The following is a 16,208-nucleotide window of genomic DNA, read 5'->3' as shown; positions in this document are numbered from 1 at the left end:
TCATTTTTTTGTTTAGAATTTCCACAAATTACATTATCTAACACTTTTAGAATAATTATATACTAATTTTTTCTTTTACTCGCCATTTAAATCCGTATATTTGTATGTATTCGTTATTTACGAGTTCTCCGGTGGTGGCAGCACCGGCGGAGAATGCACCACGCCTATAGCAATAATAAAACTTTGTACTGCATTATTAATTCTAGAATTAAAATAAAAGTAGATTATTTTAATAGTGATGATATTTATTAGTATCTTCACGATTGAAAATATACACACGTATAAAAAAATAACATTTAAAATTAGTATTGTTACTTTGTTTATGTAATATTTTTTATAAAAAATTCTTCAAATAAAAGTCGGGTTCTAGCTTTTGGCGTGTGTTCTGATTTTTTTTTAGAAATATCATTTAAAAAAAGACAACAAATTAGAATATCTTGTATCGGCATTTTTTATCAAAATGAAAAGCACACACGTTAAAATCTAATATCTAAATTTTTGTTTCAGGTCGCACATCTGGAATCGTGTATAGTAGAAAGGCTCTGTTAGCTAATTTATTTATTATGTGCATATGCCATCTGCTGTCCACTGCAGCTTTTTTACCATTCCTTGCACTCCAAAGTAGTGTATCAGTGTGGGTACAATCTCTAACCAATGTCGGTTTTCAGTTTAATACAGGGTCTCTACTAAGTTCTGAAACTTTTTTGGTAGCAGCACTGTTTTCGTTGCTAGCTCCATGTGTTGTAAGGATGATTGGATTTACCATTGTATGTGCACTTTGTTATGGTAAGTAACAATTTTATTATTATAAAATTAAATTAAATATCAAATTTTTAAGCATATGAGTTACGGTGCACCAAAAAAATATATTTTTTTTCTTTTTAATTACCGTGAAAATATCGTTCAGGATGATGAATAAAAATTCTGGTTAAGTTTGAGCTTTTAATATTAATCTTAAGAGATGCATCATCCTGATTTTCTGTTTCCCATTTAAATAACATGAGGAAACGAATTCTTTCTTTTTTTGTAATTTTATTGCTTTTTAACAAATCAGCCTTTTGTAAAAATTAATACATATGTATAATCGCAAAACATTTTCATCAAAACATGCACGTCGTCAATCATATCGACATTGACACTAAAGTCTATAAACCTGACTAAATGAAATTTTGGCAGAAATGTTTAAATTTGTTGTATAATTTAAGATACCGAGCAGCTCTTCATTTTTCTTTACAGAGCAAGTGATTGCAACAGACATTTAATTTAGATTAAAGCTGCAAAAATTAGTTTAAACCGAATTTTATTATCGCTATGTTGGTCACATTCTGCCATGTTCAGCAATGTTGTCCTTTCTTATTTGACAATTATCCTAGTGTCAGTCATTATTTTGTATAATATCGTGTTGTTGTTGAATCGTTGTGAGTAATTCTCGTTTTTTGCCTATTTTTATAGTATTTTTTTAAAAATAACCTGTATAATGATAATCCTGTATAATAATAGCAATACTACAGTTTATAAAAACACAGTTTATGCATTAAAATGGATAGATTTATATACAGTTTGCTAAAAAAATCATTAAAATAGGGCTAAAACTAAAAAAAAATATAACACTAAAAAATATAAAACTTGTTCCATTGCATTTTTTTTTGCATCTGAGTGTATACAGGGTGTTTAAAAAAACTTGTGCCATCCCTCGTTGGGATATTCCTCACGTAAAAATAAGACTTATTTTTCATATCAACATAGGTCCGATTCTGCTTTGTTTCGTAGCTACAGGGTGTTAAAGTCTTAATAATCCTTCGATTTATTATGATTTTCTTTCAAGTACGTTTAGTGATTTGAATGAAATTTTGGTGGAAAAAGTTTCAATAAATTCATCATGTGCGCCACTGACTCTTTTTCTTTTGATATCAAAATTATGTAGGCCGTTTAATGCCAATTAAAAGTTATTTCTTGATATTTTGTCCAATCCTCCTTGATGAGATAAACGCAATTTTATTAATCACTATTATTATTAAAATTAAAATTAAAATAAAATTAATAAATTATATATTATACCTAATTTATTATTAAATATTATAACTATTAGTTATTATTACCATTAGTCTAACATACAGCAATTTCAAATAAAAAAGTAATGATATTTAAGATAATTACAGAAAACCTAATTTTAAAATGTTTTAACATCCTGTAACTCTAAAACTATGCATTTCCATATCCATGTTTATAGGAACTTTTTTTCATATTTTTTTGATGAGGAATCAATTACTTATTTAAAACTTTCGCAAGTTAATGAATATTAATTTTTTTAAAGGTTGCTATTAGACTTGGAACAAGGCAAATTAATAAAATTGCGTTTATCTCATCAAGGAGGCCGAAATCCACAAAATATCAAGAGACAACTTTTAATCGGCATTAAACTGCTTACACTATTTTGCTAACAAGAGAACAAAAGTCAGTGGCGTACATGCTTTTTTTAGAAAAATATTCCAGTGATAACCCATATGCACGTCCCTGGTGAATATGTCGATACTTTTTTAGCTTTAAAATATGTCGCATTTATAGTTACTTTTACCATCAAAATTTCATTCGAAACGCTAAAAGTACTCGGAAGAAAATTATAATAAATAAAAAATAATATTAAGACTTTAACACCCTGTAGCTACGAAACAAAGCAGAATCGGATATATTTTATCAAATAATAAAGTTCTACTCAGATCAAATAAGCATGTAAATGAAAATATCTAGGAAAATCTTTGTTTGAGGGGTAGGCAACCTTAATAGTATTTTGAAGAGACATGAATTCTCCATTGAATATCGGAATAATATACTGGGTGTTCCGTTTAAAATAAGAGAGTAACATGCTTTTAAAGGTGACCAATGTTCAATATTAATTTTGCCTCACCCTGTATAACTTTTTGGATGAAGTTTTCATTTGATTTAAAATACAATAGTTAATTTAACAACATATTAGGCTACACCTGGTAAATTCCAATTTAGGTAGCTTTTATTGTAATTTAAAAATTGTTCTTTATTTCTAGAAAATGTTAAATATGTCAAAAACCTTACATTTTAGTCATATACTTCTCCGAGGGTTATCTCACTTGGGCAGAAAATGTACATGTACTGCTAAAATATCACTCTACCGCCAAGCGACTGCCAATGCCTGCGAAGAAGACTGCCTATGACTGCCATGTAATTATTATAGGCGACTGCCGTAAGACTGCCAATGACTGCCAGCGACTGCCAAGAAAATGTACATGTAATTCCAATAGTGAGACACCCCTCGTACTTCTCTTATAAAACTCACCTTTATTTTTCTCCCAGAATCCGAAAATAAATTAATATATAGAGTGTTCCATTACAAAAAACCGCAAAAAACACAACTTTGATATGTAACTTTTTTTGGGGACATTCTGTAGACCTCTCTATATTTTTAAAAAGTGCTCTCAGTTAACCTACATATGCTCACAAAATTTCATTTCAATACAAACTGTCGTTCTCCTTGAAGCCTCCGCGGCGTATGAGAGGCGCCACCCTGTATAGTCGATGTTTCGTCTTATAAACAGGACTATTTTATGGGTATTTAGGCTACTCAGTATTTTAATAACTGTTTAGATTTTTGTACAATGTTGTGTAGATCTTTTCGCATATATTTGTAATTATTTATTATTAGTTATCATTGAATGTACCCAGATAATGTAAGTAAAATGTTGCTTCCAGCTGGTATGGTAGGTTTCTTTGTTGCACATCTTTATCCTGTGCTGTATACGACAATACCAATAAGCTTTGTGCTGGGAATCATTTTTGGATTATTGTCGAGTGCTCATATTTCGTTTCTCATGATTTTGTCCCAGAAAATAACTGGACTGTTTCACGAAGAGGATGATGATGGAAGGTTTGCAAGAAGAACCTGTGTTATTAGAAGAGTGGCAAGGGCATTTCAGGTATAAAAATAAATACAATTTTTCTGATAATATGCTTTAGAATATAAACTACACACAACCAAACTTTCATGGATATTTTTCATAACTTTTGAGACGTAAGAAAAAAAATTGTGTTTTAACAATAAAACTCAGTCCTTACCAAAGGCTTTTATTTTAATTATCCCCAATTGCAGGTCTCCAAAGCCTAACGATTGGTTCTAGCACTAAATCAACATACCTCCGACCAGTTAAAGTTTGTTGAAGTGGTAACAATGGAGTTTTTGCTCCCAGCATAATACCTCTCCAGAACATTACAGTTTCTCCTTTATATTTTGGTACAGATTTGGCAGCCTAGAGTCTCGCTTGTCTTCCTGGAGCTCTGAGAACCCGAATTCGAGGGTCTTAGGCCAATTCTGGTCTCATCCGAAAAAAGAACATTTTTCCAATTCTCAATTGTCCAGATTTGATGTTGAACGTACCAATTTAGCCGGTCAGTTTTATTTTGCCTAGATTACTGTGGGACCCGTAACTCCCTCTTACTGTACAATTCTCGATCACGAAGTCTTTTTCTTATGGTTTCAATGGAAACGTTCACACCTGTAGCTGCCAGAAGTTGTTTTTGTAGCTCTGGATGAGAAACATTAAGATTTCTTCTAGCAATTTGGCACACAAATCGGTCTTGTTGTTCAGTTATGACTCTTTGACGACTCTTGGCCTGTTCTTGAGAATTTCTAATTGCAAGTACCTTACATATGTTTTCGATACAACACCCTGGGTAACGCCTACTATTTCTGCGACGTCTCTTTGAAGCATTCCTTGTTCGGTGAGAGCATTAATTCTTCCCCTCTGTACATCTGTTAATCCAACATAAGTCATTTTTTTATTTTTTTGGATCGAATGAAAATTACCGGACAATCGTGATTTTACTACTGAACACAAAATTCAAAAGAAAATAAATCGCAGCACTTCTTTATCCTTTATTATCATGTTTATTTACAACAAAAAACCTTATCTTAATGTTGTATACCAATTTTTTTCCTCTGTACCAATTTTTTTCCTCTGCAAAAAGTTTAGTCAGAAATAAAGAGTGATTCCATATAAGTTTGGTTGTGTGTATATTAATTAAAAGGATTTTTTATGGTTATATAAAAATATTAAAAACTTCTATGTACCGAATATATATTAATAACAAAATGCATTTTTTGGAATTGATCTAGATTGAATTTATATAAATTATTCTTAAAATGCCTTATTCGTCATATTCTCAATTTAACTTAATTGCAGGGTGAGTCTTGTGTGCAAATAAGTGCAAATCTTTTTAGGGGTAGTATATGTCCACTCCAGAAACACGATTATGATTGTTTTATCGCGGAAAAAAATGCATTTTTTTTAGTTTTTAGTTAAAAAACATAATTTCTTGATAATATGGCAACATACGTAATAGATTAAATTTACAAGAAATAAAACCCAGAAAAGATCGAGTGGTTCTCAAAAGTTAGGCAAAAAAAATATTACTTTGAAAATTTCAAAGTAACTCGGTTATTTTGGACTTATTTAAAACATGAGAAAAGGGAAAATATGTTCCTTTTATTGAGATCTACCAGCCCTGAAAATATTTGCACCTATTTAAGACTCCCTCTGTATAAGTGCAAATATTTTTGAGGTAGTAGATATATTGCAAGCCCAGAAACATGTAGGTTTCTTGCGCGAAAAATAATTGAAAACTTGGAATTTTTGAAAAACAAATTTTATTATTTTTTTATTTTTTAATTGATAAACATAATTTCTTAATATTGTGTCAACATAAGTAGTAGATAAAATAAACAAGAATAATAATCCGGAAAAGACCCATTTAAGCAAAACATAATTTTTTTCAGCAGAGCTCATTGCCGGGACTGTTTTAAAGAATTAATAATATTGACTCTTTCTTCCTTATTTATATTTGAATCCGTTTGCCTAATACGTAAACATGTATCAGCTTCTCAAGAAAGGCCATCTCACACTTATCCACTCAGGAACGCGGAGCAAGATCTTTATCTACCTACCCCACGCTCAGAGTTAGTTAAAAGTTCAATATTATACAACTCGAAAAAAATGCACAATCACCTACCATTTGAAATCAAATCCATAACATAATTTCTTTTCATTTCGCAAAGCATTGAACTCTTATTTACTAGACAAGGGCTTTCTACGCCGTAAATGAATTATATTTTGAAAATCGAATTTGATCTTGTAAACACTGGTCTAATGTTTGCTATTGTTATATTTACTAATGACATCGAAATGAATTTATTTAGAGGTCATTGATATTTTACTATAAACTAGCTAAATATTTTTGAATATTATTTTTATTTTTTTGTTTTTTGACATTGTAAACATTTATAAATGTTTATTTTAACAATAAGACTGACAATATTATTTGTATAATGTTTTGTATTATCTTTTGTTTGTTTGTTTGTTTGTGTACCTTGTTTTTTTACTTTGTTTGTTAGTTTACCTTTGTCTACAAATTGAAAAAATTTTTTACAATAAAGGCATTTATTTTATTTTTTTATTTATTTTTTGTAAACATTACTGCGTTAATCCAAAAATAAAAAAAGTTATTTTTGTTAAAGAACATAAAGGTTATTTAAGAAAGGGAGATTTTCATAAATCTAAGATTTGTCAGCATTCATGAGACACAGGGCACAGAATAAATTTTAATAACGCCAAAATTATAATGAAATTAGCGATAGCCTCTAAAAGAAAAATATAAGAGGCTTTTTTAATACAATCTAATAAAAATAAATGCATTGCTCATGCATCTGTAGATGTTAGTAATGTATGGCAATCACTTCATTGATTTTAAAGAACATAACATAAATAAATATAACATACGTAAAAATTAAAATTAATCATACAGAAAGTTTGGGGTTTTTTGGTTTTACCTTATTAAGGAATTGTTATCAGGCAGTAATTGTTAATTTTGAAGTTTAACTTAATATAATGTCATTTTAACAGAACGTCAACGGTTTTTGTAGACGAATCTGTTTTAAAATACTAAAGTGTTCTCGAATAGTTGAATTTAAATATTTTAAATAGTTTTTTCTTTATTCTTTGTATTTTTTTTGCTTCCGCCGATGGAAAGAGATAAACTGTCCGAAATGTTAAGCATTTTTTTGTTCATTAGGCAAATTTGTATAGTATCTGTAAACCTAACTTCTGACAAGTAGTTTCCGTTTATTTATTAACGCAGAAGTGTTTTAACAAAACATAACTATTTTATTTTGTAGATTTTTTTGCAGTGGCGAAATATATAGGATTTTTTTGGAGAGATGAATCCGCCACATAGGTATAGACATTTTCTATGTTTGTTTTATCGAGATCTACCAGCCCTTAAAATATTTGCCTTTACGTAAGACTCACCCTGTGTATCATTCCAATAATTTATTTAGTACTAAAGCGCTAAATATTATTTTTAGGGTGCAAATGATTTTGGTCTTATACTAGGATCAGTAATGTCATTCCTAGTTATACATTTTACAATAAATCTGGGTTTTCATGTTCCTACAATAGAATCGGAAAATGGTACAATAATTACAAACGTAAGTCACAGATATATATAAAGTCACACATATATTTTTAGTATGGGTATAGTTAATGTTACGGGGTGCCCCATTCTGGTTTAAATCATACGGTATTTCTGTTATTAGTGAAGATCGGACGATGCGGTTTGTACAAACCGTCCGACTTTTTCGTCAAACATCAGCATTTTTTGAAGAAAATCAGACTACGCCACTGTATCCTACGTAAAAACTTTTACAAAAAGCAGTTTTCACCTTCTCGGTACCTTTCACATTAACAGAGATACGGGGTGCTTCCCAAATTGAAAAATTTTCGAAAAGTTCCTGTAGCTCAGAAACGAAAAGGGTTATGAAAATTTTGTTTATAGCATCTTCGGATTATACAGGGTGGTCCGAACTGTATTTCGGAAACTTCGGCAGTATATTCTGCAGATAAAAATAAGTAAAAAAGTTCGTATAAATGTATGCCTTAAAATGCTTAGTTTCGGAGATACAGGGCGTAGAATTTTCATTTTTATTTCGATTTTTTCCAAATAATTGCTGAAGTAACTTCAATATTTGAATAAAAATTGGTGTCTGGGAGTTTTTTGACATGAGACATTTGATTTTGATGTCAATATGATTCCTATTTGTAGGGGGCGCTACCTAAATGTATTTTAAATGTTTTGAAGAGTAATAACTTTTTGTCCGTACATGTATAAAAGTACTGAGTAAAAAAATATACATTTCCGTGACTTTTAACGTAAAAAATATCTCTTGGTAAAAATCGCTACGAATAACCGTTCTCAAGATATTTAAAATGGAAATAGTCAATACATGTCATTATTGACAAAAAATTAACACATTGAGTAGACAGTAGTTATTTGACTGAAATAATAAATTCGCGAAATTTTATTTTTTTTAAATTAATCATAATTTTTTGGCGAAGAAATGCTGATAAAACAGTTTCTGCTGAACTTTTGGCACAAAAACATTTTAACCAATTTTCATCTAAATATATACGTTCCTTCACAAATTATTTAGAAAGAATCGAAATAAAAATGAAATTTCTACACCCTGTATCTACCAAACTAAGCATTTTAGGACATACATTTATAGGAACTTTTTTACATATTTTTATCTGCAGAATATGCTGCCGAAGTTTCCGGAATACAGTTCGGACCACCATGTATAATGTGGAACAAACACCCTGCACAAAATATTTCTTTTTAAATTTATTTTATCATTCATTTTTTTCATATTTTTAGGACTGCATAGTCAATGGAACTGATACACCCCTCTCTTGTTTCAATCAAAGTCAAACAATCATAGTCTCTTCTTCGAGCCCTTATGACTACAATTCTTTCCTAGATGACATATTTGATAAAAGCGAAGATGGCAGGCTCTGTGGAGCTCAGGCCTGTCCTATTTTTCTCCTGGGTAACTCATCTTTACAATCAGGTTTTAGAGTACTGCCGATTAACTCCGCCGAAGTGCTGGTAGCAACTTTCGCTGGCGCCTGCGGGATAGCTTTTTTACTTGCTGCCTTTGGATTGGACAAAATCAAAATTTTGGTAGGTTAATATACTTAGAAGAAAGCATTTTTATTTTATATTTTAGATTTATCTCTTAGTAGGGCTAATTAAAAACATTACTCGTTTTAATCGGACATTAATTAAATTAAATTCATGCCCTGAAAGAATGAGCTTAAAATAATTAGATATTAAAATGGCAAAGTTTGTAGCGAGAATGAAAATATACAGCGTGTCCCCAGCTGAGCGTGAATTAGAAGTTTCTAGAGAACCACAATATCTAGGTCGGGGATTTTTTACACGTCATTGTTTTACAACGAAATCTATCCATTAAAAATATTTTCAATATGGCGGCACTTCCGGAAATATCGGAAGTTGGCAATTTTCTTATTTTTTTAAATGTGTGCCCCATTTTTTATTACTTACTTAAATTCTCTGTAAAATTCAATGGATATTGATGTTAAACACTCTATACCTTAAACCTTAACACCTTTATACATTAACCGTTTTTGAGAAAAAAAATATTAAAAATTTTTGGACGAAAAAAACTACCTGTCAAAAAAATTTGTATAAAACAGCGCAAAGTTGGCTTGGGAATGATGAAAAAACCAAACATAATGCTTTTTCAACAAAGTGTCACAATATGACATGACCAAATCTATTGTTTTACATCACTTGACGTTTAAAGTCATAGGTTACTGGTTAAAACCAAGAAAAAATATATGCTTTAAAACTAAATCTTAAATAACTCAAAAACGATTTATTTTAGGTATAGGGACATGTGTAATCAAAAAGTAACGAATTTAAAAGCCTTTTCACTAGTGAAATAAAAAAAGTGTGTTTCCATTTGAAAAAAATGATTTATGATAATTTTTAATGGCTCAATTCCGTGGTAGCTGCGGCCATTATTATATGACGTTCAAACAATTTAATTTTTGAAATAGATTGCCACATGTCTTCCCTTTATGGCACCGTGGCTGTGGTAATTACTAAATTTGACGTTTAGACTATACACATATTTTTGACAGGCAGTTTTTTTCGTCCAGAAATTAAAAAAAAATTCTCAAAAACGGTTAATGTTAGATATAGAGTGTTTAATATCAAAAATCATAAAATTTTACAGAGAATTTAAGTATGTAATAAAAAATGGGGGCACCCTTTTAAAATAAGAAAGTTGCTGTCAACTTCAGGTATTTTCTGAAGTGCCGCCATATTGAAAATATTTTTAATCGATCGTTGTGAAACAATGATGTGCAAAAAATCTCCGATCTAGATATTGTAGTTCTCTAGAAATTTCTAATGCACGCTCAGCCAGGGACACCGTGTATATTGTTACTTAAAAGAGAACTTTAAACACAAAATTTTTACTAAAAATTATACCTATTTCTTGAAAGGACACGCGGTACATAAATATCTCAAAAATAATAATTATATTATAGAAAATTATTATTCTTTGACATTCACTCAATTACATATATATTTTTGAGACTACAGTAATGCCCCGTTTTACGCGGTAGATGAGTTCTATAGAAAGTGGCGTAAAGTGGAAATCGCGTATAACGGGGTTGAAATACGTATGTCATCATTATAGATTACGTACTTTTCCAAAGAAGCAACAGACCATTGAATATTTTATTTCTCAGAATACATTTGGTTATACATTATATTAATTATTAATAATATTTATATAAATTAAAATAATCAATTATTTTTTAAATGTGACATAACGAGAGGTGCCTTTAGTAAAAAAATAAACATGTCCTTTTTACTCTTTTTAAAGCATATATTGTGGTTTTTGTGTAAACAGACTAGATAAGGATATACGCCGGGTTGGCTGTAGAATACCCTCTCGCAAATATAACCAGTTTCTCGCGTAATTAGCGTAAATCGGGGTAGCGTAAAACGGTGTATAACTGTACATAAATCTTGAATTTCACATAATTTTACTATTTCTGATTCACACTTTATAAATACAATAACTTCTAATTTAAACTATTGTAATGGTGCTTAATCAACAATCTTTATAGAGTACCTACTAATTAAAAACAAATGTTATAAATAAATGACAAATATTGATTTGTTCCACTTTACAAAAATATATTTATTTATTTAGTTACAATCCAAACTAAAGTAATAGTTTTTAGGTCAGTGTGGTGCAGTTTTTAAATATATAATTCTATATTTCGTTTCTAGACATACCAAGATCCTCTAGAACGAGGAGTTGGAATGGCTTCCCTGAGAGCAGTTAGAGAAAGTTTTAGAGATCCAAGACTGCAAATGGCAGCGCCGTTAGCTGTCTTTATTGGCCTCGAGCAAGCCTTTATATACTCAGACTTTAGCAAGGTGAGATAATTATTATTTAATACATACATTGTTTTGGATGGTAGTTTTAATTTTTTTCTGTAACTACCTGTTTACAGAAGTGTACTCGCGTATATTATTTTTGCATCAGCCATTTGTAAAGTATTATTTTGTATAGAACTTAAAATAAAAATGAAAATTGTTTTCTAATAAGCTCTAAATATAAAAACAGTAACAAAAATCTAGTTTATTGCAAAACTCTCTTAGTTTTGTTCTTAGTTTGACTACTATATAACGTTTTATTGCACAAAAAGCCAAAATAGCTTCATCGACAAAGCATTTAGAAAACAAAAGCACAAAAAATATACAAATAATAAAAAAATATCATACGATACAAATCATACAATTCCAAAAAAATTACGTCATTAAAATTCCTACATTAATACATGGACATTGCAGAACACAAAAAAAGGCGTCTCAATAAAATTTTACAATAGGAAAATTGTAAATAAATATAATCATTTAAGACTCATAAAATATTAAATACTAGACTTTTAACCAGTGTGTGAGATGATCAAAATTTTAAAATTCAAAATTGTTCTTGATTAAACATCAACAAAAAAGTTGTTTACCGCATATAGGGCTCTCTCCAGTAATTATGATTTCAGAACTTTGCGAAATACGGGAAAGAACGAAAGCGACTTGATATTCAAAGGCAGATGATTGTAGATTTTTTAGCATGTACAGGGTGAGTCAACGATAGAGTAAAGTCCATTATCTCATTTGTTTCGAGGTTTACAAAAAATGTTTAAATATAAAGGTTGTAGAGAAGGTTAAGATACACATTTTAAAATTATTATAGAGTATACAAGGTGCGTCAAAAAAGTGTGGCGGATATAACATATGTTTTTTTAAATGCAACACCCTATTTTTTTAATTTTTAGATTCTGCGTAAAATTCCATAACTTTTTTTATATATAATGTTATATACCTAAAATTAATAGTTTTTGTAATATTTTAATTTGTTTAAACAAATGTTAAATTGTAGTGTGGTAAAAATTGTCAGTGGTGCCATTGTTCCTGAAGTTGCAGTACCAAAATTTGGTAGAAGAGTTTTATAGAGATGAACAAAAAGATATATATAAAGATATTTTAGTTAAATGATACAGGGTGTTCAAAATATATTTATGAATTTCAACTACTTAAAATTAAAAAATCTCAAATTTTTTAAATGGGTCACCCTATATATTATCATTTTTTCTGATAGATTTTACAAAACTCTTCAACTTTTATTAAGTATGTCATATACCTATTTTAAGAAGTCTTGCGATTTATTCCTAATTTTTTCTATTTTACCCATATTTTTAATACAATTACTCCTATAAAATCATAGCTGCCATGACAAACAAACTATTTATTACTTAACAAGTTTATTTATTCTTTAACAAGTAGCTTAATAATTAGTTACAATTGCTGGTATTAGTTAAAATTAATTATCTTTACTCAAATAAACTAAAATCGCAGTCGTGAATTTCTTGGTGTAAGTATTTCTATATTATGAAAGATGACACTACCCAGATTAGGGTAATACTAGATTACCTAATTGTTGAAGACAACTGATATAGGAATTTTCTTCGATATACAGTAGTAGTATAAGTTTTTTTTCTCGTAGTAATTCTGGTTTATATTTTATTTGGTAAAGCCAATATTACTACTGCCGCGAAACCGCCCCATTACACACTGAAGATGTTTTCTAGATAATCTACATCTATTCTTATACTACTTAGCAAAGTACTATATAATATATAGTACTGAACAAAGAAATATATTTTTTTGGCTCGTTCGTGTATATCAGTCACCAATCACATTGACTAATTAATTCCAAGAAAATCTGTAACTATTATCTCTACAATTTATACTTATTACAACAAATTAAACTAAAATTCAAATTTTGTTCTTAACTTGCTTAACAGACAAGAAAGTTTGATAATTATTAATTTTTGTCATGGCAACTATGATGTTATTGTAATTGTATTAAAAATATGGGTAAAAATAGAAAAAAATAGAATAAATCGCAAACTATTAAAAATAGGTATATGACATGTTTAATAAAACTTGAAGAGTTTTGTAAAATCTATCAGAAAAAGTGATAATATATAGGGTGTACCATTTAAAAAATTTGAAATTTCTTAATTTTAAGTAGTTGAAATTCATAAATACATTTTGAACACCCTTTAGCATTTAACTAAAATATCTTTACACAGGTCTTTTTCTATATCTCTATAAACTTCTCCTACGAAATTTTAGTTCTCCAATTTCAGAAACAATACCATCACTGACAATTTTTTATCACACTGCAATCTAACATTTGTTTAATCAAATTTAAATATTACAAAAACTATTAATTTTAGGTATAAAACATTATATATCAAAATGTTATGGAATTTTACGCAGAATCTAAAAATAAAATAAAAAATAGGGTGTTTTACCACCCTGTATACTCTATAATAATTTTAAAATGTGTATCTTAACCGTCCCTATAACTTTTATATTTAATATTTTTTTTGTAAACCTCGAAACAAATGAGATAATGGACTTTACTCTATGTATATATATATGTTATATTGGTTTTCCATCGACCTTTACACCTTTGCCGGTCAAGCACACCGATGGCCACATCCTGCCAATCGCCGCATCAGCGATATTGCGCCATCCGCAGTGGAAATCGCCGTAGCCGCGATCACACGGTGTCAGCAAATCAATTCTTTATTTAAGCCAATGTATTGTAATAGAAAAACACTTATAATTTTGCATTTAATAAAGCACGTTATAATGTCCGTTTAATTTTTGATTTTTAAATAATAATTTTAATAAAAAAATAAATAATAAAATAATTAAAATAATAAAATAATTTACAATTAAAAAATAATTTTTTAAAAAGTGAAATCCTCCAGAAGCATCATAACAAATTGGCGCAGTCGTGTGTAGGATTCGTAAAACGCTGGAACAAGAAAACAGCGGCGGATTCTAATCCCTTAACGAAAAAAAGAACCGGAGAACCCAACTCGAAGTACTAAGGATTAGGAACACCTGGTGAAGCCCCTGTTAGTCACGACGAGAACACGGCAATCCATGGAAATAATATTAATGTAAGTACAAGAATTTGTCACGTACATTTTTTTTGAAATCTCTAAAATAAATCTATTTATTTTTCGAAACTGTTCGATATTTCAATATATTCTTTATAATACAGTATAAAATAAAAATAAATACAAATAATAATTTTGAACGTAGTTATAAGAAAATATTTTTATTTAAATATTAAGTATATTTTCTTTTTGAAAATAAAATAGTTGAGTATATTTTCGAGTACATTTTATAAAAAAAAAAAATAAAATCAGTAAACATTTAAGAAACTAAATAATTTTATTTAAATTATTAAATAAAATATAATATTTATTAAAGAAAAATCTATCTAATATTATTATCATCTTAAATTAAAAATAAACAATCTTCTTTTCATATAATTTTTTTAAATCAAATACATTTTATTTTAATAATTTTTATTTCTATTTTATTTACTGTCAAATTACATTTTTCAATCTTTACTAAATAATGGCAACAGCTCAAGGTACAACCATTGAATTGGAAGCTTATAAACTTTCCGAAATTTTTTCAATCGTCCCTGAATACGAAGGCGACCAAATATTTTTAGGCAATTTTTTAAATGCGTGTGATTGCGCATATGATATGGCAACCGAACAACAGAGAGTTTTTCTAATAATACATATCAAAAACAAACTTAGAGGTAGAGCTGCTCAATTAATCAATTCGCGAAATCCAGCTAGTTATTCCGAAATTAAACAACTACTTTCACTACATTTTGGAGATTCCCGTGACCTATCCTCTCTTATCCAAGATTTACAAAGACTAAAACAGTTATCAGGAGAATCACCATTAACTTTCTTTAATAGATTACAAGTATTAAATGCAAAAATGCATTCTTATGTTCAAAAATCTTATTTAACTAGAGATCAAAAAATGGCTCAAACCGATCTAATAGATACTATGTCTTTAAACACTCTTCTTACTGGTTTAGAACCACGTCTAGGCCCACTAATTAGGGCAAGTAACCCTAATTCTTTGGTAGAGGCACAAAATAAAATTCGTAGAGAACTACAATTGTCATATTTAGAAAATCAAAAAACAAGTAAATCTAACATTCCTATTCTAAAACCTATCCGAACACCCTCTTTACCTCCTAAATGCTCAAACTGTAATCGTATTGGTCATTTAAGTAATCAGTGTAGACAAAATATTAATCGATCAAATTTTTCTCAAAATTCTAACCCTAATTTTTCTAGACCACATTTACCTAATAATAATAATTATAATAACAACTCTAATTCTAATAATAATTCCTCTCATTTTAATAATAATAATAATTCTCATTCAGCAAGCAAACCTAATACTTTTCAACAAAGTCAACAAAGAACTTTTAATGGACAAAATCAAAATCAATCTTCAAGACCTACATTTCAAAGAAATTTTAATCAACCCCAACAAAGAGCTCATCATGTAAATTTTGATAACAATTTTAATAATAACTATTCTTATGAAGAATATCCTAACTATGATCTAAACGATAATGGTAATTTTCAAGAAAATGACTATTACGATGAATATTCCTATGACACCCCTAATCCCGATAACTATTCGGATTTTCTCGATCTTACAACCAAAGACCAACCACCCGACACCCTAATACAAGACCCCACATCCGAAATTCAGACGCAGATACAAGCGCTGAATCTCGAAGATATGAATCCAAACCTGAACTTCCCAGAACAGAAGTTACTCTAAACCCTCTCCTAACAGTAAACTCCAAAAATTTATACTATATTAAT

General features: G+C 29.3%; 1 protein-coding gene across 2 annotated transcripts in view; it reads left to right on the top strand.

Annotated features, from left to right (window-relative positions):
- The window catches only part of LOC115876067 (UNC93-like protein), a 183,619-nt gene that overhangs the window by 159,154 nt on the left and 8,257 nt on the right, over nt 1-16,208 (top strand). For both annotated transcript variants that reach the window (XM_030891751.1, XM_030891750.1), the window contains 5 exons: nt 508-786; nt 3,724-3,947; nt 7,388-7,510; nt 8,737-9,042; nt 11,194-11,343. In XM_030891751.1, the coding sequence (XP_030747611.1) occupies nt 508-786; nt 3,724-3,947; nt 7,388-7,510; nt 8,737-9,042; nt 11,194-11,343 (1,082 nt within the window). The remainder of the gene's footprint in view (nt 1-507; nt 787-3,723; nt 3,948-7,387; nt 7,511-8,736; nt 9,043-11,193; nt 11,344-16,208) is intronic.

This window comes from Sitophilus oryzae, unplaced genomic scaffold, assembly GCF_002938485.1.
Source record: "Sitophilus oryzae breed Bouriz unplaced genomic scaffold, Soryzae_2.0 scaffold_1396_pilon_pilon, whole genome shotgun sequence".
In the NCBI taxonomy this organism is placed as follows: Eukaryota; Metazoa; Arthropoda; class Insecta; order Coleoptera; family Curculionidae; genus Sitophilus; species Sitophilus oryzae.
This window is presented reverse-complemented; position numbering and strand designations above follow the sequence as displayed.